This window comes from Macrosteles quadrilineatus, unplaced genomic scaffold, assembly GCF_028750875.1.
Source record: "Macrosteles quadrilineatus isolate MER2022 unplaced genomic scaffold, UCM_ALF_1.0 Scaffold_7__1_contigs__length_78375512, whole genome shotgun sequence".
NCBI classification, from domain to species: Eukaryota; Metazoa; Arthropoda; class Insecta; order Hemiptera; family Cicadellidae; genus Macrosteles; species Macrosteles quadrilineatus.
In genome coordinates, this window is record NW_026542600.1 from 68339221 (window position 1) to 68366258 (window position 27038).

At 34.0% G+C, this 27038-nt stretch overlaps 1 protein-coding gene across 2 annotated transcripts in view; it reads right to left on the bottom strand.

The window, feature by feature from the left end:
• Positions 1-563: 563 nt before the first annotated feature.
• The window catches only part of LOC128997992 (WD repeat, SAM and U-box domain-containing protein 1-like), a 34581-nt gene continuing 8106 nt past the window's right edge, over positions 564-27038 (bottom strand). The window contains exons 4-17 of one of the 2 annotated variants that reach the window (XM_054423889.1): positions 25386-25606; positions 23383-23612; positions 22091-22184; positions 21563-21639; positions 20256-20383; positions 18516-18684; positions 17866-18011; positions 17185-17387; positions 16016-16233; positions 13865-13955; positions 12486-12556; positions 11347-11413; positions 9927-10049; positions 564-9015 (exon numbers count right to left, since the gene is read on the bottom strand). In XM_054423889.1, the coding sequence (XP_054279864.1) occupies positions 8822-9015; positions 9927-10049; positions 11347-11413; positions 12486-12556; positions 13865-13955; positions 16016-16233; positions 17185-17387; positions 17866-18011; positions 18516-18684; positions 20256-20383; positions 21563-21639; positions 22091-22184; positions 23383-23612; positions 25386-25606 (2032 nt within the window). In that variant the 3' untranslated portion in view covers positions 564-8821. Of the gene's footprint in view, positions 9016-9926; positions 10062-11346; positions 11414-12485; positions 12557-13864; positions 13956-16015; positions 16234-17184; positions 17388-17865; positions 18012-18515; positions 18685-20255; positions 20384-21562; positions 21640-22090; positions 22185-23382; positions 23613-25385; positions 25607-27038 lie in introns of both variants that reach the window. The other variant, XM_054423888.1, reaches the window with a different exon arrangement.

Here is a 27038-nt window from a genome sequence, read left to right on the forward strand (position 1 = left end):
TGAAACTTGAAAAGAGTTTCAAACTCAGTTTAAGGTCCAACCAAAAGCGCATGTACTCAGAAAAAGAACATGGACTTGACATTTAACTTTTGGGAAGGGTCGTGATGTAAAAATAAAGTTGCATGATACATAATCTTCCTCAGGGAGAGCTGATGATAAGGCAAAGCCAAATAATCCAGACTCTGCATTGAGAACAACAATTGTTGTAACTTAATTATGAAAAATTATCCTCAGTATACTGAGTGGCAATTAAAAAATTGATGAAACATGTTGTCCCACAATTTATTGAGAGTTAAAACAGTGTTTGTTACAGTAAAATACGTAACAGCTATACACAGTTATAACACAAATAACATAGTGATGTTTCAAACATATATTTATCATCTTTTAAAATAAACTTTGCAAGTAACCATGAACATAGAGAAATTATTAACACAAATAAACTGACTGCAACAATTTTTTTTTCAAACATAAAACTATAAAAAATAGTCAATACTAATTACTGTTATAATATTATTACAGAACATTTTTTTTGCAACTACTGAGACGTAGAGAAAAAAGATTTAAAAGATATTTAGATAATTTATAAACTTTTCCTCAGTTTTATTTCAAACAATAAACATTTATAAGAAATTTGTATTATGAACGATATGTAAAGTGCCTAAATATATGTTTATTACTATGGTATAGATTGCTGAATTTATTTAAATACACTGTAATACAAATTTTTCTAGCTTAACAATTAGATTACTATTGCATTTTTATAAACTTGATGATTCTAATTCCATAAAATGAAAATTGGGTGTTTTTCATTTCAATTAATAAGAATGTGATTTTATCAATAAAAACATTTACTCATTAAAATTTTAATATAAAGAAACTTTTATTAAATTTGTCTGATATTAAACTTATATTATTCTTAGGAATTTAGTATCACGAATTAAGTAAGAATTTGAGTCATGTAGGCTAAATTACCTGTATCAGTACAAGACCCTTTAACAATGTCAGTATACCGGCATTTATTATATATTTTCCAGAAAATATAGTATATGTTAGAAAAACAGATACTTTGATGACGTTAAATTAAACGATGACATTTTAGAATTTGTTACTGACTAAGTTTTAAAACTTGGAGAATCTACTAAACTCAAAAAATCACATTGTTTTAGCAGTAAGTGTGGTTTTAATTTGACAATATTGTTATTCATACTGTTAAACAACATAATCATGAAGTAAAAAATTAAACAATTATAAAACAGGTAAACAACAAGGGAAGGGTTTTAGGTAAAAGTTAGATCTTTGGTGACATCACAGATAACATTTCCAACAGCATAAAACACTGATAAAATCTTAAAACATCAACCATATATCAATAACACATTGTAGAACATTGTAACAATGTCAAAGTGATGCACTCAGCAAACTTTAATACTGATAGTTATATCGTGGTGACAATCATGTTGATCTAATTTACACACAACAATAAGTTAGAATATTGACTGTAACAATGTCATTGTGTACTACAAACATTGTTAACGTAGACTAGACTATTAAATACATTAAGTATGACTAGTGTTGACATTGACAATGAACGATCATATTTGCAAATAGGTGTAACCAAACTGTTGTATAAATTCGACTCTCATTATTATTGTAAGTTAACGAAGTTTCAAAAAACGATCTTAACTTTAGGAGTGGGTAAGTAACAACAATACAATAAATGTTCAAAGTTAAACTACAAATTATGATTGTTCCAACAAATAACAGTAGGCCAAGGTTAACGGGGTAGTTCAGGTTGAAATATGATTGATGTATATGTATTCCCAGTTTTTAAACACGTTTGGATTCAAAACTTGTTCAAAACATTAGGGATTTAGAACTTTTACAAGAATCTAACTAAAGTGATAAAGATGATTCCCCAAATGTTTGTTTATATTGGGTGTTGATCTCAGTGAGTCTTTTTTTGTTTTCTCCCACTTAACATAGTAAGTATATAGAGAAAGTATTGTTTTCGTCCAAATTTTTGAGTTTGAGTTCTAGGTCCCTCCCCTTAGCCCCAAAGAGTGGTTGTCTGTTGTCTGATTAAGATGAAATTTGGTATGTGGGTACCAATCCATGGTATCTCCAATGCTTTTAAAGGTTTTGGAAATTTAGATCTTTAGATCTTTAATATCTAATGTATATTTAGATTCTTTAATGTTTCCCATAAAATTACCTGGAAAATCAGATTTTTACAAAAATAACTTGAAAGATTTTCATTATAATTTATTATGTTATAGTGGTGTCTTTTTAACCAATGATAAAATTTCACAACCCCCATTACTGTAAAAATTACATTTCAATAGTTATTGCAATTTTTGTGATTTTACCCTTAAAATATCATAGTGAATCCCACCCCTTACACATTGTAAGTGTTTTGACAAGATAATGGGATAAAGAATGTGTCAGTTTGCTGTTATTTTGATTTTCTATGAGTCTGTTTAATTAAAAACCCAACAGAGCAAATGTAAATTTACTTTATCGGTAGGTTTTTATGCTTGTTGCAGTATTTAATATAAATTATTAAATAATAATGAAATGTAGAAAAAATATACCCATACTTTTGTCTTTAAATTCTATCTAGTCTCATTTGATAAAAACATCATGTGAGGCATTAAGATTTTTACAAAAGTACTGAGTTTTTTAGATTACTTCCCCACTCCTAAGAATTAAAGTAGAATTAGAGCTTTTTTCACTTAATGCCTATTTAGAATTAGCATTAGGCACTTGTATATTACATATCCTGTTTGTCAGGTACAAAATGACAAAACAGATCAATGTAATATGTTTTAGAATGTCTAAATCTGATGCTGTCATTCACAAACTTCATACTGCATCATTTTAAATACCGGTACAACAAAATCAGACACTAAAGAATCGATACACAGAACTAATTTTGTATTACCCTTAGGCATACTATTTACGTAGAAAGTTTGATATTTGCTAAAACTAATTATAAAATCCCACTAATTGAAATGAGAAATAAACAAGGTGTTAATTATTATTCTCAGATAAAAAAATCTTTGTTTCTTTTTAAATACTTTCAAAGTCTTCTTAAAACAATAATAGCAGTTTTAATAATTTAAAATGTATTTAGAATCCTTATTGCTTTATTGGATTTAAAGTCAATTTATATTATCTTTTAATGACTACTTCTTCCAACAACACTTTTAGTTCCAAATGTGATGGTTGTTGGCACTTAAAAGCTTGGAAACAACTGAAAATCAGTAAAAAACACAATGTGTGTGCAAAGTTGTGTATAAATAACATATCAAACTCCGAAGAAAAAAAGGAAGTTGTGGTCTATTTGGTCTTAATTATGGACTAGCTATATTGTACATACATGGTAATTGCACACCATTACAATGTTTTATCAACAATCGAATCTAACCCAAAAATTATGTCCAGCAATTTTCTGGTTGTTACTATCACAGAGAGTATTTTTAGTTTGTCATACAGATAAAATCAAAGACGAAACTTAAATTAATAGCTTTTTTACAACAAACAAAATAACAGTAAAATTTATTTACGTGTTGGTTGTAAACAATTAAATCTTATTTTATATTCAAGTTCATTTAAATAATTTATCCGTCTAAAGTCAATGAAACACGTTTCATTACAAATTGCCAACCAAGCTTGCAAACTTATATTTGCAACTTTTAAATTGCAAATTTGACCCACAAAAAATTTAATGAACAAAAATAATAGTTTTTTTAACATGTTATTTTCGTGGGCAAACATGCCCAATGTACCGGTACTTCTAATTATACTTTCAATTCTTTGATTTATAACAGTTCGTCAAAGTTCTACAAAATAGTCAACTTCCTAAAAACCTTGGACTTAATATGACTAATAACTGACTATTAGCCAAAAAATATGCTAACATATCTAATAACAATATATATATTTTCAGTGCCATCTAAGTAAATATGTCTTCTTGTGAATAATGGTTCAACTTGAAAAATCTATTTATGACCTATTACAAAACTTTGAATATACAAAAGATAACGATGTAATTATAATACCGTATAAAACTACTATTAACTATTTAATGAGCTATACATGACTTTCATTATATTTCACCCCACAATTTATGCAAATCGGAAATCTTATGTCAATCTATTTCTTCATCAGTAAAACACTGCTGTTTTTGTTCTACTTAATAAATCGTAAATACCTATTGATTTCACAAGAGTACATAAGGGCCTGACTTTAGATGTAATTCAATTAACATCCAAACCTTAAACACAAAACAAAAGTCCATGTAGTGGGACACAGACTGGTTATAAGAGGCCTCTGCATTTAAAGAATATTAAAAATGGTAAGAATTTCCACGAATAACAAGAAATTAACAATCTTTGTTAATTGTAACTAGAAGATAATCTTTGTTATCTTGACTAGTCTGCCTAGGACAGATGATTTTATTCAGTCAAGATAGTTAACTAAAATTTCCATGACCAATGATTGCAATGTTAAGTTTTGATCATAAAATGGTTTTGAAACATTTAAAAGTTAGTAATAGGCTTTTAAACTAACAAACAAAAACAGAGAAAAGAAATTTTAAGATTAATTAAAATGTAAATACAGCCATGCAGGCACTCTTAATAACCCAATCTGTTGCCCACACATAAACAATAGAACTGTATGAATGCAATCAGTTAGTTATTTGCCAACTAATAGTGTAAATATTTCTTTTGTATAATTGCTGCATCCCAACAAATAACATACAAAGATAACATTTAGTTTACATGACCACTTTTCTCCTGAGCCCAGTCGAAATAAAGCGTATTTTAGTGTCGTATATTCTAGATCTACTAGAACAATCACATATGTAAGAGTACATTTTAAAGCGTATGAATGCAATGTTCCTTGCTCTTTGCCACAGCCTTGAGACGTTAGGATCATTGTGGAGTTCCCTAAGTCACAATATAAAGCGTATTACGAGAATAGCACATGCGGGTGAGGTTCTCCAAAATACATACAAAAACACAGCCTACATTCAAGTTCCATTTATAAATTGGTGTCACTGTACAGTTTAGTATCACATTCAGTACTTTATTTTAGAATAGTACAATGAATATAAAACAGTAATCAAGCTTTTTTCAACCATAGTAGTGTGCTATGGACTGATACTTTAACAGAGGTTTAACACGTTGACTGCTGAAAAGGCTAACTCCAAATATTAAAATTAAAATACAGCAACAATTACCTATTTAGAATCTGTTTTGAAATACCATTGGTGTATTTCATTGTATATGTTTGCAACCTATGATGAGACATCCGAGTGTGACACTGTTTATATTAGATTTATTTATGGATATGTAAAATAGTATAGTCCCAAACTACATGAAATATTAGTAACCACTCTAGTAAAATGTTTTGAGTTGTTTCTTGTTAAAATATTCCTCCACTAAACAAAATCTACAGAATAATCAAATACTTGTACCAAAAAATAGATTTCCACATTCATTGTGACCAAAATAAATTCATATCACTTGGGATATATCCAGATACAGTCGATAACATGAATATGGGAAGGCCCCTAACATTTCACCATGACTGTTTAGTTTTTGAGAAAGAATAGGAGGAAACTTCATCGCTGGTAGCGAACAAATTTGTACCAAAACAAAGCATAAAAAATATCTTAACCGAAACAGGTAAATAAACTGACATAATTACAATTGAGACAAAGTTTAGGTGTGCTGCCAGGCTTCTAGACGCCGTTTGCATCATGCTGAAGAGCCTGTAAAAAGTAATTATGACCCTCTCAGTAATTTCAATTTGGAGATTAACGAGACAATTGTTGTATGAAAAAGTTACAAATGAAAGAAAAATTCACTACGATCGGATGGGTATGTTGAAGTTGGGGACACCTGATGCGTGTTGAGCCCCCAACATCCTATATGGGTGTGTGTCCCGTGGGTGTCCGTAGTGAAAGGTGGAGGGGAGAGCTTGTACTGTCCCCTCTCCTTCAATTTGTATATTTACGAATGTGTGTTCTATTGACGACAGTTTACATCGGAACTGCAGACTGAGTAGAGCATCTAGAGAGAGTGTGAATTTCTGATTACGTCAGAACCGTCCAGTGGCCAGTGGCGAGTAGTAGAATGATTGTTCCGGCCCAGCTTGACTTCTGTGTATTAACACCAGAGCTGTCTCTGATGGAGAACAGCAGTTAGGGGACCGAGGATTCCAGGGTGAAGGTGTCAACACGACACTGCGGAGCCACACGGATATCTTGTCGTATACCACCAGGCCAGTAAGGACGTACGTTAGGACTGATCTAACCTCTACCAAACCCTGAATACGAGCCTGGAGACAATACCTGATAGGAGGACTACGGACCCAGGATCAAAATTGTTAGTTGTAAATTGGAAACCTGCTTCAAAGGATAAAGAAAAGAATGAATGAAGACAAGTGTTAGATTTTCCAGTCTTTCACTTCAATACTGTGAAACATCATTCGACATTAAATCTCTCATACTCCAATACTAGGGACATCAATCAACATGGAACCTTTCATACAAGATTATCATAAGACATGAATCAACATTAAACATCTGATTCTCTAAGATTGTGGGACATGAATCAACGTAAAACCTAACATACTCCAATATTGTGGGACATCAATCAACATGGAACATTTCATGCTCCAAATCTAGAAACATCAATCAACATAGAACCTTTCATACAACATTATCATAAGAGATGAATCAACATTAAACATCAGATTTTTTAAGATTGTGGGACGTATAACAACATAAAACCTGACATACTCCAATATTGTGGGACATGAATCAACATAAAACCTAACATACTCCAATATTGTGGGACATCGTTCGATATGAAACCTCTCATACTCCAATACTAGAAACATCAATCAACATGTAACCTTTCATACAACATTATGAATCAACATTCAACGTTTGATTCTCTGGGATTGTGGGACATGAATTACATAAAACCTGACATATTCCAATGTTGTGGGACATAAGTCAGTATTAAAACTTATACACTCCAATATTTTGGAACATTTATGACATGAAACCCCCCATACTTTAACATTGTGGTACATTATTTAACATTAATCCTTTACACTGCAATAATCAACATAAATCCTGACATACTCCAATGTTATGGGTCATGACTCATGATTCAACATTAAACCTTTTACACTCCAATATTTTGGGACATTAAAAAATCTGAAACCTCCCATACTGTATAATATTATGGCACATCGATTAACATTAAATGTTTACACTCCAATAATCAACATTAAACGATGCGGGACATTTACCATCATCAAATCTGCCGTACTTCAATATCATTGTAAATCAAACGATGCTTATGCAGTCAACGTGTTAAAGGTGCCATTGTCAAGAACATCAACTGTGTATGTTTCAAAAGATTACATCTAGGTTCTCTACAAATCTATGAATCAAATATAGTTTCCTCATGTTATTCATAGAAAAACTTAAGACATGTATGAAACTATTGTATATTACATAAATTTTATAATCTTTTCACTCAATTAGCAACTAATATTTTTACAAGGTAATCAATTTGTGCTATAAAAGTCAACTACAGTAGAATCCTCATATCCTCGGCATAACCGACACCTCGGGATATCTAACCTAGTGTCCGTCCGTCTACTTCTTTCCTTTCATGAGGGAGGCGATCACGCAGAGCGTGTTCAGAACCGAAATTCTGATCATGGATATTGCCGTAATCATGGCAAATGATTAGAGATGTCACGAAGACCTTAATATATGATCACAGGTGTTGCCGCAGTCGCGGGAGACGATTACCAAGTCACAGAGGGCGAAAGTTATGCTCCTCCCGATATCTAACCTTTTGGCTGTTCTGACCATGGCCCGATCACGCCATGGTCTGATATGAGTGGTTCTACTGTATATTTAAGTATGTGTTGGAATATTGCAAGGTTTATTAAAAATCTATTTTAATACATAGGCTACGAGAATGAATGAAAGATTAGGAAATAAAACTAGTAAATTATATACGTTTAACTAAATAAATTTCAAGGAAATATCAAGGTACAGATTAGAATTGACAAATTCCAACGTAGAACAAAACGTTTAGAGAAACAGTAAATGTCACTGATGCACTATAGTACATTATTTTGTAAAGCACAAATAATTGTTTAGAATGAATACTGTATGTGCGTGTATATTTAGAACTGGTACAGTTTGTGCAAAGCTACTCAGCACTTTTTCTTATACAATATGTTCTATATTTTCATTCTTAAGTGCAAAAACTTCTTCAACTTATCAACCGATTTTAATGCATACCTGAAATGCTAGAAAATGTTTTAAATATACTACAAATATTTCCTAAACAACTATTTAATACCAATACTGTAATATTTCACTGTTCTAATATAAAGTCAAAGTCTCAATATGTATCTTAAGGTCATACAGCACTATGCAGTACTATACAGCATGAAAATTTAAACTAATTTTAATTTTTAGAAGGAATGTTTCTTTTTTCCCATACAAACTAAAATATGAACCCCTGAAAAATATTGGCTTGTTGTAAATGATTTAAAGACTTTAATAGTACAGAAGACCCTAAATAAATATCTGTAAAAATTTTATTTAGTATAATCAAAAAACTACTGTGCGATTACATAGATTTGTCCACATAACTCTAGGAAATGCAAACATTTCCAGGTTTATCTAAAACAATTTACGACTTAAATTTCCAAACACATTATTATATGTAAAATTAAATTTGAGGTTCATTTTGATTCCTTACACAAGTGCTTAAGTGGTGTGGTAAGTCTCCTTGTATACGCCATGTTGATCGTATCGACTTACGAGGAACTTCTTGATTTCCGCTTGAAGTTCAGTGTTGGGAACAACGACAGTGGATGACAGAGGTACGTTAGTCATTGGACTGGTGTTGCGGCCGTTGACCATCCATGCTTGGATCGCATGATTCTCATACGTAAAACCATCTGTCACGAAAAAAGAACCAGTTGCATTACGACAAATCTGTTACTACCAATCTCATTGACAATACCACATGCTCTGAACAAAACTATTTTCCAAAGAGTTTGATTGATAGACGATTCCTAGAAATTTAGGAGCAGGATACTCCCTACCATCAGCTTCACCACTTCTTTCCTTTCCCTCCTCCTTCACAGATTGTTTGTCAGAAAACCAGCATTAGTGTAGATCATGTCAATTAGGATGGTGTTTGCAATGAGCAATGAGCAAAAGCAATGAAGCAATGAGGGAAAGGCTCCCAGTATGTAGTTTTAAGAAAAAAAAATTACATACCAATTTTGCTGCTGTTTAAATGTTGATAATTTTTATACTCATGTTAAATAGTTTTTAAGTTAGTTGGAGGCTTGTTACTGTAGCTTTGTTACTGTTAGAGCTAATAATATGGCTGACTCAACATTTATTTAAAAGACAAATTTAAAACAAGGAATGCTGCGGACAATCTTTATATAAGGCTTATGCAGCTTAGTGCAAAAAAGATTTATGTTTATTGCGTTTGAACAAAAAATGGTGATGGAGGAAGGATTCTTGTGTGCATCCGTGTCCTGCTCACTACTATAATTGACATGATACATAACATATTTATTTGGGGAATTCTGTTAAAGACAGCTCAAAACTTCAAATAATGTTTTCTGAGAGATGCAGTTACCAAAGGAGTGATTATCAAAGTTCTGTTTCACATCATACTCCAGTTTTGTAAATATTAACATTAGTTATCTAGTTGCAGCAATCAATATACACACCTAGAATTTCCAAGTTTTACTTTACATCTCAGATCTCAATTAGTTTTAAATTGCATTAACACAGCAAAATGTTAACTTTTGATCTGAAAAATCAGTTGAAGATTGACTAGTTTCTGTACCTTCACAGATGACAGGTTCTGTCATCAGCTGTTGAGTGATTGGGCAGAGGAAATGTTCTGGGATCTCCACTGAGTTACGTTTGGCAGCAGTCACCAAGTCATCCAAACTGAGCTGAACGTCATCTGCCAACCATTCTACATTCATTATTCTCGCCTAACAATCAAAAGGTTGCTGGGTCATTCCTTAGAAAAACAGTTAGTTGCCTTTTGATGGCTTGAAACTGGACCCAGGAGTCTTTGATCATTGGCCTTTAAATAAATGATCCTGGCTAACTAAACAGCTGATCTTAATCAGTAACAAAGCTACGCAGATCATCTCACTTCATTGTAGACATATTTGGGTTGTATTGGGTGTAGACACCTCAATCGGAAATGATAATTAAGGTTGAAGTCATGCTGTAATACGCATTCTTCCTTAACTAGGCTTAGGTATAGGGGTCTCAATCCCGAGGCTTTAATCCGATTCCAAGATTCCACACTCCGTGATGAAATATATATGAGAGAAAATCAAATAACTTCTGCAGGAAAAAGGCTACAAAACAAGGTACTGTAAGTTGAATATAAGAAATATGAAGAGGCTTGTTATTAGATGCTCGCACTAAAGCCAATAACTACATCTTGGCTGTGAGCGGCACCGTAGCAATAAAAGGGGTAATTAATGTGATCTATGTAAATACCTCCTTGACTCCGAGGTCTTATATAAAGGCTGTGTGTTTGGTTAAGTGCGGGTGATGAATACAAGGTATCATACAAGATACAAACATGTCAAGAAATGTCATAAAAACGTCAGCTAATTTGTAAAATAGGGTTAAGACAGAAATTATATTTAGCACCAGATATAAACCCTGATAAGTTTTAAGGTAAATAAAATTTGGAACATAAAGCCTACATATACATCCTATGGAGTGCAAAATGAGGAGATTCGGGTGGAAATATACCACACATTTTGAAGTTTATGTGGAAGTCTGGCAACAGGACTCTTTTTCCTAGAACAATAGACCGAAATATATTTTACATTACTTTAGAGTAGACCAAGGGGCTGCGGCATTATCGCTTTGATAAAATCCATTGGTGATTTAGTGGGATTTTAACCCAGGACCTCAGGGACTGAAGTACCACGCTCTATCACTAGACCAGCTCGCTCCAGATGCACAAGGACTCTTTTCAAACAAACGAGATTTTTTTTGTGTGGTCTAGCAAATAGTCTACATGAAGTCTTTTACATGATTTGTTCATTCAATGCATTACAGTCAGGTCATTTTAAATGGTCCCATACTTAATTAGTAAATACTAAAATTACACTATAAATTATTTTATTAAGAATTTTCACTAAACATCACTCAAGCTCAGATTATAACACTTAGTAACTATTTATGTGAACTTAAAGCAATAACAAAATTAAAAAAAAAATAAAACTTACCAATCCTGAGTGCGTCCAGGTCCAGTGATTCCCCAGGGTTAACCACTCTTTTGGGATTTTGTTCAGTCTTTAACAAAAACCTTGATTGAGTTTCATTTCAAAAATCATAAAAAGAGTTATTAATCAAGATTTTAAAAAAGTAGCAGTGATAAACATCTTGGACTTAAAATGGTTTACAATACCTGTATATAGTAATCCTTTGTTGCTGCTTTTGGCAACTAGTTTCGGTTCTTCTGAACCATCATTAGGCATCAAGGTGTCAAGTAATCACTTCATTCGAAGGTCGTTAACATACAGAGCTACACAACCACAATTATTCAGACATCAAACGTAATATGGAAGTTTTACATTTCTCGCAGGACCATTTAACCAGAAACACATTGGAAGAGTTTGAAATATACAGAGCGGTTAAAGCTGACCATCAAAACGGTTTGAATGATAAACTCTCCTTCCAATCCAACTATATTTACAATACAGGTATTAGGATACTGGAGGGAAACAATGAATATGTGAACACGCACCGGTGATAAGAAGACAAAGACAGACGTCATAGACCACATTGCCGCCAGTCTAGACTTTACCTCAGCCCGGTCATGATCGATTATGTCAATGTCAACGTGTGTCTGTTCCGTGTTATCGTGTTTCGTATATGTTTTAATTATTGAACTCTGTATGTTAACGACCTTCGAATTAAGTGATTACCTGACACCTTGAGGCTTGATGATGGTTCAGACGAACCGAAACTAGTTGCCAAAACAGCGACAAAGAATTACTATATGCAGGTATTGTAAACCATTTTAAGTATAATACAGTAATCAGGAGGCTAAACAATTATTTAAAAACATCTTGGACTTAGGTGCCAGAGGAACAGTGGTGTAAGCGTAAATTTTCCAGTGCAGGAACACTCATCATTGCCTCAGAAGACTTTTGGAAAGAGCTGAGTGGGAACACTATTGCCACACATTCCGACCCCCCCCCCCTCCCCACTACACCACTGGAGAGGAATGGGTTTGATTTCCAAGACATTCAATTGACTTCGGAAGGTTTGTGATGGTCAGGATGGGGAAAGGATCCGGATGAACACTTGTTTACAAGTTTGAAGTAATTTGTAGTGTTTATGAACTAATGAAACTACTCACCAAATCATATTTGTTGTTCAAACATATCACTTTAGGAACTTTCCAGACAATCACAGAAGAATCTAATGAGCCTGAAAACAAATAATCAGTTAGCTGAAATAAAAATAGCAAGACAAATAGAAAAATGCAGAACAAACATAATAACAATTAGCTTAGAAATTGATTATGAAGTGGAAATTAATACATTTTATTTGACTTGTAAAGAGGATTTTTAAGTTCCCTTAATCAGTTAGGTTGCCTGATTCGACTAAATGTTGTTTGTTTTATGTTTGCTAAGTGGAGATGCCTAGTGAGCGACTTTGACTGATAGGAAAAGGCCACTATGATGGCTGTGGCTGTCAAACTGATAACAAGCAGAGAAAGGAGGCAGTGGAACTGGCCAGACAAGCCAAAGAGACAGAAAATGTTGAAATAATAACATCAACTGGTCAAATGAGTTGTGAGGTATAAGAATAATTTGCTTGAAGTTATGGACATATATTATGTTAAAGTTTGTATTAATCATGGAAGAGACCACTTTAGTTTAAACAAAATCAAAATTATTAAAATGGTCCAGGTAAAATATTTTCTAATTATGATTTGTGATCAAATTACAAGTTTCAAATACAAAAGAGTTAAATTTCCAAAACCCGGTGTGCACTAATACAGGGAGACCAGTAATCTGGCAGTCTGAGATTAATTTTTAGTATATTTATGGAAAGTTTTGTCACTGTGTGTATGTCCTGTCCAGTCCAGTATTGTTGCACTTTGCAGTGAAGTTGCTAAGTTATGTCAAGCAAAAAATTGAGCGAGATGCCCTTTCAAGGCAAGCCAAGCCTAAACTAAAAGCTTAAGTGATCATGCACCAATTCAGAAATCTAAGCTCAGCCAAGCTTTTATTGTTGTAATTGCAGACAGCATCTGTGCAAATTGTGCAATTGAAAATTCACTATCTCCGTGATAGGGGGAAATTTTCAAGATTTAACCGTCATCACAGGATATGATAGTGATGTATCCAAGACCAAAGGAGATGTTCACGATTTTGCTGTTATTACTATGTATTCAATGTCGACGTGTTTCCCCCGTTTGCCTCATTGATAACCAGTACCTAATTATGACATGGGGTACAGGTTAATTAGAGTTCACTGTATTGGGACAAATCTACACATATACAGTATTATTGCTATTATTTAAATAATGTTAGAAAAAATAAATTAGTTCCTATTGCTACTCAAGCCTTCACCAAAATTTTAAATGTTAGGATTGCCAAACTTTATTAACTTTTTTCAAGAAGCTGGTGAAAGATTTAACTAGGCATAAATAGTTTATTTATTGATAACTCTATCAATTTAAGTGACAAGTTACAAGTAAAGCTTTAAAAATCACTATAGACACTTTACCTGTGGCAAAGAGCATTGAGTCTGGGGAGAATGCACAGCAAGTGACTTGGCCCTTGTGATGAGTCAGTACATTCAAGCACTGCCCATTTTGCTGTAAACCAAACATACAAGTTCTATATATCTGTGCTGAAGAATCTTTCCTGTTTTTTAATATTTTGTAGCCTTCTTGTAGCAATTTCTTAAGTATATTCAAATTTCTATTTCTTTATTCATTGAGAAGTAAGCATAATACAGCATTTGAATAATGTCAAAGATTACAATTATTAAAATGTAAAATACATATTAAAAAATAAATTATAAATTACAAAATACATCTCCCCATACAGATGCCTTCTTAATGTCTAGTATCTTGAGGGAGGTGGAAAAATTCTTCTTGAGGATAAATGGCCATGTTTATTAAGAAGTTTTTTTGTTTTGTTTTAAACTTTGTTGGCTCTTTTTCATTTCTAATTCCTCTAGGGATATATTTTAAAAAACTTTTACCAGCAAATGATGGTTTTTTTCATAAAACTTAAATCTGTGCCTATTTTGCAAACACAGATTTTTCCTCATTTCATATCGGTGAACCGGTAGACTGGATACATCAGATGAGGTTTTAATTTAAAAAGTTAAAATTGAATCAAATTCTATTCATTTTCTTGTTTACTGAAGTAGTAGTTTCAGCAATATTAGCAGTCTTAAAACACCATGTTTTTTTTTAAATGCTCCATTACATTTAACGGTTTCTTATATGGTTTACTACTATATTAATTTAACTATATACCAAGTCGAATTAAAACTTATTAGTTGGAAATACTAGCTCATAAAAACATAAGTTACAGAAACTGCAGATGGTTATAAGAAAATCTGATGCCTTGTGATGTGTCTTGTAAATGGTTAAACATGATTTCCCATTTTTCTGGAGTGAGATTTGTGACAGAAGCCAACACAATGTGAAAGGCTCCAATTGGTAATCAAAAAATTATGAGAAATACTCATTAAAATGGATGCCTGACAATTCTTTGGCTAGGTTATAGTTGATTTTGATCAATTGATTGAATATGTAATGCAAAGTATATTTATTTACCAAATGCAGCTATAAGAATGCACAACACTTTGGTTATGGTAAAATTATGTAATTTGAGGGATTATAGCAGAAAATTTGTATGAAGGTTGTGAGGACGGCCACACACAGAACCAGGCGGGTCGGGGCGCGACAGGGCAAGACGAGACGCCTGACTTAAGTACTGTCTTGTTGCTGTCACACACAGAATGAGGCAGGGCACGTCAAGTAAAAAGTTTAGCCCCCATAAACCTGAAAATTAATATAGGATTTTTTATTTCTGAGCCTTGAGCCGATTCAGCCAACTTTTAAATTTGACTTTATACTTGGGAGCAGAATAGAAAACAAAATTAAAACAGTCATACCTCCAGAGGTGTGGTTTTTGAAACCCTTAAGATATGAACGTTGGCCCTCTCTTTCCTCAGTTATCAATACCAAGATAAATTATTAATTATTCAACCACTGTAGTAATATCATCACTGTACCACTGTATCAAAGGGTGTAATCTTTGGTTGTACAAATTGTTAGTCTTATATGTAAATTGTATCAGTTGTAAAATAAACCTTATCAAAATTAGCCCGTAAGGGAATAAATCACATGACCGCGCATGCGCAGAATTTCTGCCCGGTAGCGACTTGCCTCAGTGCATAGTTTTGGAGAGCTTCACATTTTGCCCAGCGGGCGCCCAGGGGCGTCTTTTTGACGTGCCCTGCCTCGCTCGGTCCTGTGTGTGGCGCTCCATAAGAGCCCATGCAATTCCCGTCGCACAAGACGCCCCGGGGCAAAATGCCCTGTCGCGCCCCGCCCCGCCCGGTTCTGTGTGTGGCGGCCTCATTAGGCAATATCTTGATCAGACGTGTCCATTGTGTTCTCCTACCATACATTTGTCCTTCTTTCAAACTAATTGTTGTTTTCATTTAGATGTTTTAGTTTTTTTTATTTGTTTACTATAGTTCTGTTTTTCTTTTGTGATTTTTCAGCTTTGGATAGATTCCAAGATTAGATTCCAGATCTCAAAACATTGTGAAAACTTTTACTAATCATGTTTAAAAACAGTCGGTACTAGTTTATTATCGTTAAAATAACAAAATTTAAACAAGTGAACCCACCATATTCCATATTCTGGCTGTACGATCGATGGCCGTAGATGCGAGCACATCAGATGACTTCCCTGAGAAGCGCACTTCAGTAATGCTGCCTCCGTGACCTCGCATACAGAACATCTCCTCGGCTTTGACCACGAGTTCGTCCACAGGCCACAACTTGAACACCTTCACTAGACTGTCGTTGCCTCCTGTTGCCAGCCGATACACCCGAGTTGACATACCTAGGCAGCCACAACAAGATAGATCTTAGCTGAAACTTGAGCCCCAGTGGCTTTCTCCAGGTGGTAAATATTTAAAATTACAGTATTTAACCACTAATAATGCAGTGAAGGTAAATCATCACTACTTTCAAGAATTCCATTTGGACAATATAAAATATTATAACTAGTTAATGAAAACAATAAATTTCACAGTTTTGAAAATTGTCATAGTGATCCCTACCTTACCATCTAGATGGAATTTGTAGACTCTAAAATCAACTATAATAAGTAACGGCTATGAAAACGACACAACTCTATCATCTGAAAATATCTAATCAACCACATTAGAGTTAGAGACCATAACATGATAATGAGTGAGTAGTACATGGAATGTTCATGACGAGGACCCCAGTGGTAGGCCTAATCTAGTGACTGACGAACTGGAAGTGAAATCTGTGAAAACCGCCGTTTTACAATTACGGAACATATAAATACGGCAAATTTAACCTAGGATAGTTGATAGTTTAGGATGGGAGATTTAACTGTCATTTGCCTTACAGTTCGGATTTGGCATTGACTTTCCACGCAGCACTGGTCCCGGCGATGAAGATGTGGCTTGCTACGCAATACTTTGACCAGGCTGAACTTCAATCAGGTATAAATAAACCAATGATGAAACCACAGGAGGCAGATTTATAAGGAGCGGGTATGGAAAAACGTGTTCCACAGTATGATAAATGCCTGAAAGGTGACATGTAGAAAAATAGCCAAGTGTCAACCTTTAGAATGTATATAGTAATTTTTTTTATTTTCACTTTGTAGTTGGTCTATTTCAAAACGCCTGTTACTTTCTGGACAGCCCTCAATTTCCTAAGTCTAGGAACTCCATAGCCGAGTGTCTTCACGACTATGAAATGTTCCTAATATTGTGGACTAAACTAAATGGGCTAATCATGTATACAATGACGTTACCTTTGATTTTAGTGAGAGCTTGTGAGAAGTCGCAGGACATAACACCGAGGTCGTGCACATTCTCTATCAACAGCTGACACAGAGTTACAGCTGGGTTGGCCTTCCACAGCTTCACCTGTCCTGCAGTACACCCTGTAGCTAGATATTCCCCGTCTGGAGAGAACGCTAGGCAGTTGATGGACTCTATGTGACCAGGGTACGAACTGAAATTTGAATTTCAATCTTCATTCATTGAATGGCATTAACTTGTCATTGAACTGAGTTGAAAGCATTATATGATTGTAAACAGCAGATTGTAAAAACTATTTCCTTATATATTTCTACTAATTTTTAAGGACTATAAAAACTAAGTCATGTGATTCCTAAATACAAGTTTAAAAATAACAATCATTTTCATCAATAATTATTTATTAACCAAAAGCCTTTCGGGACTAAAAAATATCTAAGGTAGTTGAAAAATTTGTTAAAAACAAGTCAAATACAAGGTCGGATATACCAAGGAGACGGTTATGCGGGGTTCTAATGTATTTTATATTGTCATTGCTCATCTTGTTCTACCAGTAGCTTTGGATATGAATACACTACCTTGAGAAATACATCCCGCTGGCATGAACGTTGAAGGATGTATTAGATAAATCAGAATGTATTTGAATAGTTAAGACACTAACAGATGATACGTACAAAGAGATAGCTTGAGTTTTAATGGACCACAAGTAGACTTTGCCATCGTTGCTTCCTAGAGCCAACCAATCAGAGGCTGGGGAGAATCTAGCAGCTCGTCCTCCTTGGATACTGAGCTGAAATGGTCTGTTGATCATCTCTCCGGTCTGTCAATAAAAGATTGACATGTTCATTTTTGCTCTAATCGTCTGAATTTTATTATGTCACAGAATACATATACACTGTTTAAGTTTTCAAGGTTCATATTAGGAGAGTTTTTAATTTCATACATAAGATGAATTGCGATTGGTTACTGAAAAAATTAATTTTGTCTTGGTTGTATTAAAATTTTACATTTGCAATCAATATAAAATCAATTATGTACTGACTGGTTAATTAGCATGTTGGTAAATAAATATTAAATTTACTAGTGTTGGTATGGATTGATTTTGACCAGTTACGCCAGTCATCATCAGGCCCAGAGACAACAAAAGTTTTCAAATTAAGAGGTTTATCACAGAAAAATATTGCTTATAAATTTGATCTTTACTGTTTGTTATAAGGGCTTTTGTCGAGATGAAAAAAAGGAAATCCAGTTTTATTTTCACTGTGTGATTTAAATATGGATAACAGAAGTGAAGAAGTTGATTAAAGTTTCAAATATTTCTCACCGCATAGTTCCAGACAATGATGGATCCGTCAATTGAACCAGTAACAAGGTATCTGCCGCATCGGGAAAACTCAACATTTACCACTGAGTAGCTGTGACCTTTCATTGGCTTTGAGCTTTTCTCTTTAAACTCTGTCCCTCTTCGGACAAAAGGCCTCACCATCTTGTCACTGGAAATAAAAAATTAAATAATGATACAACCAGTAAAAATCCTCTGCAGCAAATGCTAGGTCATTGATGCACTGTGACTTCAGTTTTGTTCCAAAACGCTATTGGTTTTTGCTGGTAATAGTTACTAGTTAGTCCACCTGTTTAAGGTCCATTCTGAAATTGAGTGGAATTTTTGTCCCTGAATGTTTTCAACCCAAAAAACTAATTGATATAAACATGATATTTATTTATAAATGAAGCAACAGTGTATTTAAGAGATCCCAATGTTATTTTATTAAAATAATTTGATTTTTAAGAGATAAAATCTGCAAAGTACATGAAATGTAACCACCGTGGAATGTCCCCATCCATGTTTTTTACAACACTGACAAATTATTTTGGTTTATGAAAAAAAGATCATTTATTTATATAACAACTTCTCAATATCAGTAATAAAAGATGTAACCTAGACTTAACACCATCTTAACAGTTTTTACAAAAATATCTAACTAGCTTAATTTAAAGACAAAAGTTGTCCACGGAGTTGGATGTAACCTCCATGGACCATATATAAAAGTATTAAACTGCTCACTGGAGAGCAGCACTGTCCATTGGTGGAGTTTTGAGGAAGGGGGCAGCCTTATTGAGGTTTCTGTTGATTGTTTTCTGCTCATGTGTCCTACTTGCTGTTAATAAACAGGATTTCCATTCTCGCAAGGCGAGTACCTTTTATACTAGTGTGCAACAAATAATGCATGTCATATGCTAAAATTTTAACTTTGGCTTTTTTTTTGGGAGACACCTGTTATCTTTCAGAAAACATAAGCTCTGGATATATGAATCTATAGGTTGGGATTTACAAGTGACTGAACAGAAAAATTTAACCTCCATGGAGGTAACTCCCATGGATAATTACTTTATATAATATAGCATATTATATTATATTCGTTCTTGACCTGAAAGGGTGTATATGTATTTAGTTTGTTATTAGACTTTAAAAATATATTAAAAATAAATATTCTTTTATAAAAAATGTTTTTAAAGTATTGGGCGGAAATTCCACTTAATTTTAGAATGGCCCTTAAGCTATCAAATACTAAATTACAAGCTGTGCTGCATTAGCAATATATAAGTGTTTTTTATTTGTAACATGGAAGATTCTAATTGAACATTCAAGATTGTTTACTCCAACATCTTATTTGCAAAACAATGTTACAAATAAATGTATTACAAAGTATTTCTAAATTAACATATAGATTAAACTTAAAAATTAAAACTTATTTTTATTACATGTTTCAATACATGTTGAAGATTGAAAGTTTTCATCTTGAATCTAGTTCCACAAAAATGGGATTACATAAATGTTACTTTGATTGATTCTCCCTTTACGTAAACGGACAATCCAACCCAACCTGAAGTCAACTCATGAAACCTCATGAAATGAAGGTATCAAAAAGACTATCCATATACAGTTTAGCACAAAATGTATCACAAATAACTGTAAAAAAACATCAAACAATATAAAAATTGCATTCCGAAACCTCAATTTTATAGGCTAGGTTTGAAATAAAATGTCATTGTTTTAACTCACCTACATCCTATGACGAGATCAAAATGTGTATTGAAATCTAATGAGTTAACATTACAGCCCAGTTTTATGTCATCGAATATAGTAAAATATCTCCGTACCATGGCCTTTTCTTCGAGATCATCTTCACTCTGGAACAAAAAATTAAAATAAGACTTACCCTCAATCGTACTATCACTCACCATAACAGCATTATTACAAAAAGGTTTGAATTAATGTATTTGCATAACTAAAAAATTGATTAATTAAAAGTTGTTTCTTATGATGTTTTAAGACTATCTGTCTCAGATGGACTCAAAATCACATAGAACTGGAAAATAGTATTGATTAAGGCAATCTGTTTTTTAATACTTTTGTTAAAGGAGAGGCTCTGGGCCAGGATATTAAACTCTATAAGAAAGGGAGCTTACAGAAAAGGTAAGCTACAAAGAAGTACAGAGAACCAGAGAACACAAAACCCAAACACACATTGAGTTTAAGAATGTGTGGGTTAGTAAATATAAATATAAGAAATATTGTGGGTATTGTGTCTTCTTTGTGTTCTGTTTTTTATAACTGTTTGTTTCTGACTTAATGTATATTTTTCTCGCCAGTTTAAAGTGCTAGATTTTGTTTATGCTTTATAACTTGGCAGAAAGGTGAAATAGGCCATTGCTGTTGCTTATGTGTTTAATGTGTGGATCATTAATTTTAATGTGTAATCCGAATTTTAAAATAAAGCACTTTATCATTTTTCATTTCAGACAGGCAAGGATATGAATTACCTATCTTTATTTTGTTTCGGCATTTTTGAGTGATCAACTGTTTTTCAATGGGTAGTGATCAACTGTTTTTAATGGGGAGTGATCAGCTGTTTTTCAATAACTGTTGAATCAACATCTTGACAAAAAAAAAACTAAGAAATATTTATTCAAGATACAAGTATTTTTTTTTTACATTACCTTTGTTGTTGTAGCCTTTAGTTCTTAAGTAGGCAAGATGTTTGTGTCACCCTATGCATTTCACCATGTGTGACATCTTCAGGGGTCTTCTTAAACCTTCTCATCACTAACACTATGGTCTACACTGTATTTAAACAAATATTTACACACACATGGTCACTAGTAAATACAGTACACAAGCTGGCAAAATGCATAGGGTGACAAAATGTATTTAACCTACTCAAGAACTACAGGCTACAACAAGAGTTATCTGATATAATTCAAGTTCATGAAACTGGGATAGGAAATAATATATATATATATTTAAGGTAAATATAAGGTAAATCAATAAAGTATCAATAAAGTAAATGTAAGGTAAATCATGCCTACCTGACTGGGTTGTTGGACTTTCACAGGCACTGGTTTGCATGTCAACTGCCACACGTTTACTGTCTTGTCATTGGAGCCTGGAAACAACATAGTAGTAGTATACAGCTGGCTCTAGATAATCCAACACTTACAAGACTGGGACGGTAGTTTATTACATGTAATGTTGAATTACCAAAAATATTATTTAAATTAATCTACAAGTGATAAATTTAACTTGGATAAACTCTTTAATGGATTCAAATAAATTAGTTTTGTCCTATTTTAATAAATGTATTTTCATTTTGATCCATAGGAATTTCAAATGTGATTTTCACAAAGATTTTATTTTAGTTTTTAAGTTATTAATATTATTCTGACACTTTTTATGAAATATACTCGTAATGTGCCTTATTTCTAATAATGTTGAAATTAAATAAAACAAAATCTTAAAAGTGTATTAAACATACAACACCACATTAAAAAAACACATCATTATTAAATACAGTCCGACAAAAAAATGAATAGATGGATTTTTAAGTTCATAGTTACCTGAAGAAAAAAATCCTAACTCAGGTGAAAAGGCACAACAAAACACAGAATGTTTATGTCCGTCTAATACTCTAACACAGACTCCAGAGGATACCTGTAAAAAAACTTATGATTAGAATTTTATAATGACTCTAAAAGTACCTTAAGTAAATATATTTTAGAAAGATTTTACTCACTCCGAAAATATGAATTGAATACTAATCATGCCTCATTTTTAAAACTGCGTCTTTGAAATAGTATAATAACGAAAGTGGCATTTTTCCAGTTCACGCTCAAGTTTCATGTGTGAGGTCAAGCCGAATATCAAGTGCGAGAGGAAGCCGAGTACTTAGAAGGCAAAGCTGAAGATGGGAATAATTGGAACAAGTGACAGAAAATTATTTTTAACAAGTTTCAAAAGAGAACGATGCCTTTCATCACGACCAAAAAATACTCATATACAGAATAACAGACTTCAGTAAAATTAAAATTATTATATTTTCTCCTAATCTTAAATTTTTTAATACAAATATAAATCAAACCTGTTATAAAAAAACCTACTTGGTAAAGTGAAACTTATACAATCTAGGCCTATTATTGAGTTGGTAGTCTAACTTAAAGATGCTGAACACATTCAAGTTCAAGGTTATGTTTATTGTGCAATAAATACACGGTTTACAGTACTAAAAACACGGCAACATTAGCTTACGTCTCTATTCCTGTTAACATTTTTATTTCCATTGTTGAACAGTAAAAACAGCTGATTTCAATTGTAAAAATAATTGGTAAATTGGAGCATTGAAAACCAGATTATTGTTTTTGTATGGCTTGTGAAGCGAAAGCTTCACAAAAGAATCTTCTTTTTGCCTGAGTAAGTAAAGTGTAAAAACTGTCTAAAACTGACACAAACAACTTGAACAATGTACCTTATTCAAATGACCCACAATATTTTGACACTGATTATATAGGGTAGTTCTATGGACAGAGAGAAGAGGTAATCGTTAGACCTTTAATAATTTTAATGAAATACGCTTTAAATGAACACAGTTCAAATAAAGAAGCAAGCTGATATTGATAAGAACGTGGAGCTTTGATCCCGAGGTCCCAGGTTCAAATCCCTCCAATCACTAATGGCTTTTAACTGTGTGATAATGCTTCAAACCTTTAGGCTTAGTCTTAAGTAATGTGTTAAATGGTTCCAGGATAGACCCTAGCCAACAAGATTAAAAAAAAAACATTTAACGAAAAATCATCTAGCCTAGGATGTACAAACAAATGCCGTAAGGACATAAAAAGCAAAATGTAACATGTACCTCCCACAAGCGAGCCGAGCTGTCTAGTGAAGTGGATCCTACGTAACATCCATCTGGTGAATAACGAACACATGTCACCGAGGACAAGTGCCCCTCTAGTGCCTTGAGGAACTTGATGGTAATCTTGGGTGCTTTACGTTCCTTGGCTCCAACGACCTCAACACTGACCTCCCAGAGCCTGAGGATGTTGTCATCTCCTCCTGTACACAACTGGTAATCCCGCGTCACCACTGGCAACAGAACAATAGTCTATTTAGAGTTATTATAGAGTACTAGTGAACCCAAAACACTACTACTACTACTAATACTACTACTACCACTACTAGTAGTTCAACAACATATGATTTTTTTTTAGGGAGAGGAGAGAAAATGCTTTTACGCACACAGATAGCCAGTCTGTAATAAGAGACTCCTGAATTTATCAGACTACTCCGTAAAAAACCCTTCTACTCTGTTGGACACAGACCTGGAATTGTTTGTCACATTACTTCAAGTCAGGCTAACATGTGACCTAAGCCCTCAGGACTCTCACCGTTTCTGGCCAGATTCTTTAAGACCAACACCGTATCCCTGTCAAGGTCGAGCTTCTTGGCGCGGAGAATACCCTGGATGTAATGTGACACACAGGTCCAATTGTCCTCACCCTCTGTCATCATCGGTATGATTTTGTCCACCAACAGCAGTCCTACTAACTATTGAGCCTCCAGGCGGGGCCTTTCCCAACGCTGGCAGTGGAAAAAAGTATTCCACATCATCGGGAATGCCTAGTATATGCAATCGAGTGACACGGTTTTGCCCATCCTGAACAGGTACAACCGGAAAAAGCCGTGTCCCGTCAGAAATTGGGTGAGGTAGAAGTCCACCTCTTCATACCGCCGATTAACCCAAGGTTGGACTTGCTGTATCAGTCGCCTGGTCCAGCGTCCCTGTGTCTCCTCTTCCCAGCTCTCATGCCACAGCTGTTAGGTGCGGGTGCGTTCCTCTGTTCAAGCCTGGTCCTCAACACGGCGCAGATAAATTGCCTTTCTCTTCGCTGCCAAAAGTTTGACGGGGATGACTCCAGCAACCACCAGATTAGTGAGTAAAGTGGTACACGGATTTCATAACTGTTATTTTTCTAGAGACCGTTGTATTTAACCACAACAGGCTCTGTTGCTAGTTTATAAATAAATTGGTCTGGTCGATCAGCTGTTTCGTGTCAAAATAAAATAATGTCAAAGGTTTGTGATTTTAAATATCATAGTAAAATTATCTAAATCATGGTAACTTATTCTCAACTAAATCTTACTATTGCTAGCATTTAATCAAAGTAATGAGATCCATTATGAGAAAACTTTAAGGTACACAAACCTTGATCAAAATGTAGTATTCATTAACAGTCATAACACACAGCAATTATTATGCAGTAGTTTTTGACTATTTCCAGCTAACAAACATGTGTTCTTTGTTTGAAGTTCATTGTTGGTGATTTTTGGTTTGTGTATTGTTAGTTGTAATGTGTTAGTTAAGTTTTTTCACCTGAGGACGGGATCAGATTCCAGATCCCGAAACGTTGTGTATTGTTTTTTACCATCAAGATAGAGAATGTCCGCAATAAACCTTTGAAAACATATGTTTCTGTAAATAAAAATTATCTCCCATGTTATCCTAGCCATCAGGGAAAGGATCCTAGGTCAACACAACCCTGAAGTGCCACACTCAGTGATATTCCGTGGAGCTGTGTTTGCCGACAACGCAAGGTTTGACAGATGTATACAGTTGTGGCTGCACGCATTGTACTTGTGTCAAATCAACAAGGTTTCCATAGTCAAGGATCTGCTAAGGTTTACATATACTACTTATTGTAGGCTAAGTTTTTTATGAATGTGATTAAAGCAGGTTTTACTGTAGGGTATGTATTATCAAGGATTGAATTATCGAGGTTCTACTGAATTTTCATTCAGGTTCAACTGTCCGCTCTGTACTGCACAATGAATAAGGAAGGACTAAAGTAGGTGACTTACACTCGGTGTAATGGTTGGGAGAGAAAGCTAGGGCGAGTATGCCTCCATCGTGAGCGTCCTTTTGTATATGGCCGCACAGTGTATCCACCATGTAGAGAGTACTGACAGCTCTGTCTACCAGCCACAGCTTGTATGTGCCATCTGTATCTCCTGTGGCCAGCAGATAACTGTCCGGGCTGAACCCCAGACAGGCCACACACGCCTCATGACCCAGCCAATACCTGGGGTAACAAACATTCAACAACGTAAATAATTGTAAGAGTTTTTGTAATAGCTATGTTTGTGTGTATGCCGCAACGAGGCTCCTAGCCGCTTACTAGCATCATTTGTGAACAGAATGACATCATTTCGAGCTCTGACCCTAGTACATTATTGCAAGGAAAGTAAACACATCAACACAGTTGAAGGATTTGAAATATATCAATCATCTAAAAACAGACCCACAGATTTTCCCAATGACCTAAGGCAAATTATCCTTGGAATCAAAACTAACTAATAATACTGCATTAAAATAATAAAGGCAGTGGCAGGGTGAAGAGAGCACCTGACATAGACGACATGGGTGGGAGGGGACTCATATCTCGCTCCAGTAACGATGGGTGCTTAGTCATGACTCACCTTCCACCGACTACAACTCACGTCTGCCAATAGTATAACAAATTGGCAGAAATCTTTGTTAAATATTTTCGTGTAAGTGTTTATGACAACTTTACATAACCCCAAAGATGAAGAGGATTTGTTCAACTACTTGATTTAATAACTTCTTGATCAGCATTGTACGTGTTAAAAAATTTACGGTAAGTAAGTAAAAGATAGGCTACATCTAATATTATAATATACATATTGGACGTATCTTTTATTTACTTTCCGTAACTACCGTACTTGATTAGCTTGAAAAATAACCTTCAGGGTTTTTTACCTTGGTTGCCATACAAAACCCAGATCATTGACAGCACAACAGGTATTTAACCTTTTCATTATATGCTAAATGTGTGGGGTGTTGGCCTTTAGAGGATTTTATGGTCCCATTATCTTCTTCAACATAACCAATAGTGACAACATTTTTGAGCTAAAAGTACTTCCAAACTCAAGTAGCACTAGCAAATACAAAACAGTACTACTAAGTACTAATGACTAATGCTTATGCAATAAATAGGAAGTTTTGTCACAGTTTTGTTTATTTAGTCATCAGCCATCATAAAGTATTTAGGCCTACAAATGGTTAAGTGTTGCTCATCACTATTCTAGAAGATCTTGGAGATTTTACTGACTTTAACTAGTTAATTGCTCTACAATCTGTGGATGATGCTGATGTTAAATGGCAATAGCATGCTTTGATAAAACTAACTAGGCTACTTATTCCGTAATTTGTCGGTCCTAATATCAGTATTTCTTAGATTTAGAAAACATAACACTCATAAATGTAATACAACTATACCCTAATATTTTCATAAATAAATATTATATCATTATATCACATAATTATTAACAATAAAATGAAAATCTTTCAAAAACCATTGAAAAGAGACACTATCTCATTTTTTCCAGCAACAGATTTTTGCAAAAGAAGTTAGCTGCGTAGTTTAAGCATATAAGACATATTATAGCACCAACTATGAAAGTGGAAAATCTATCTTGATATATTCATATTTA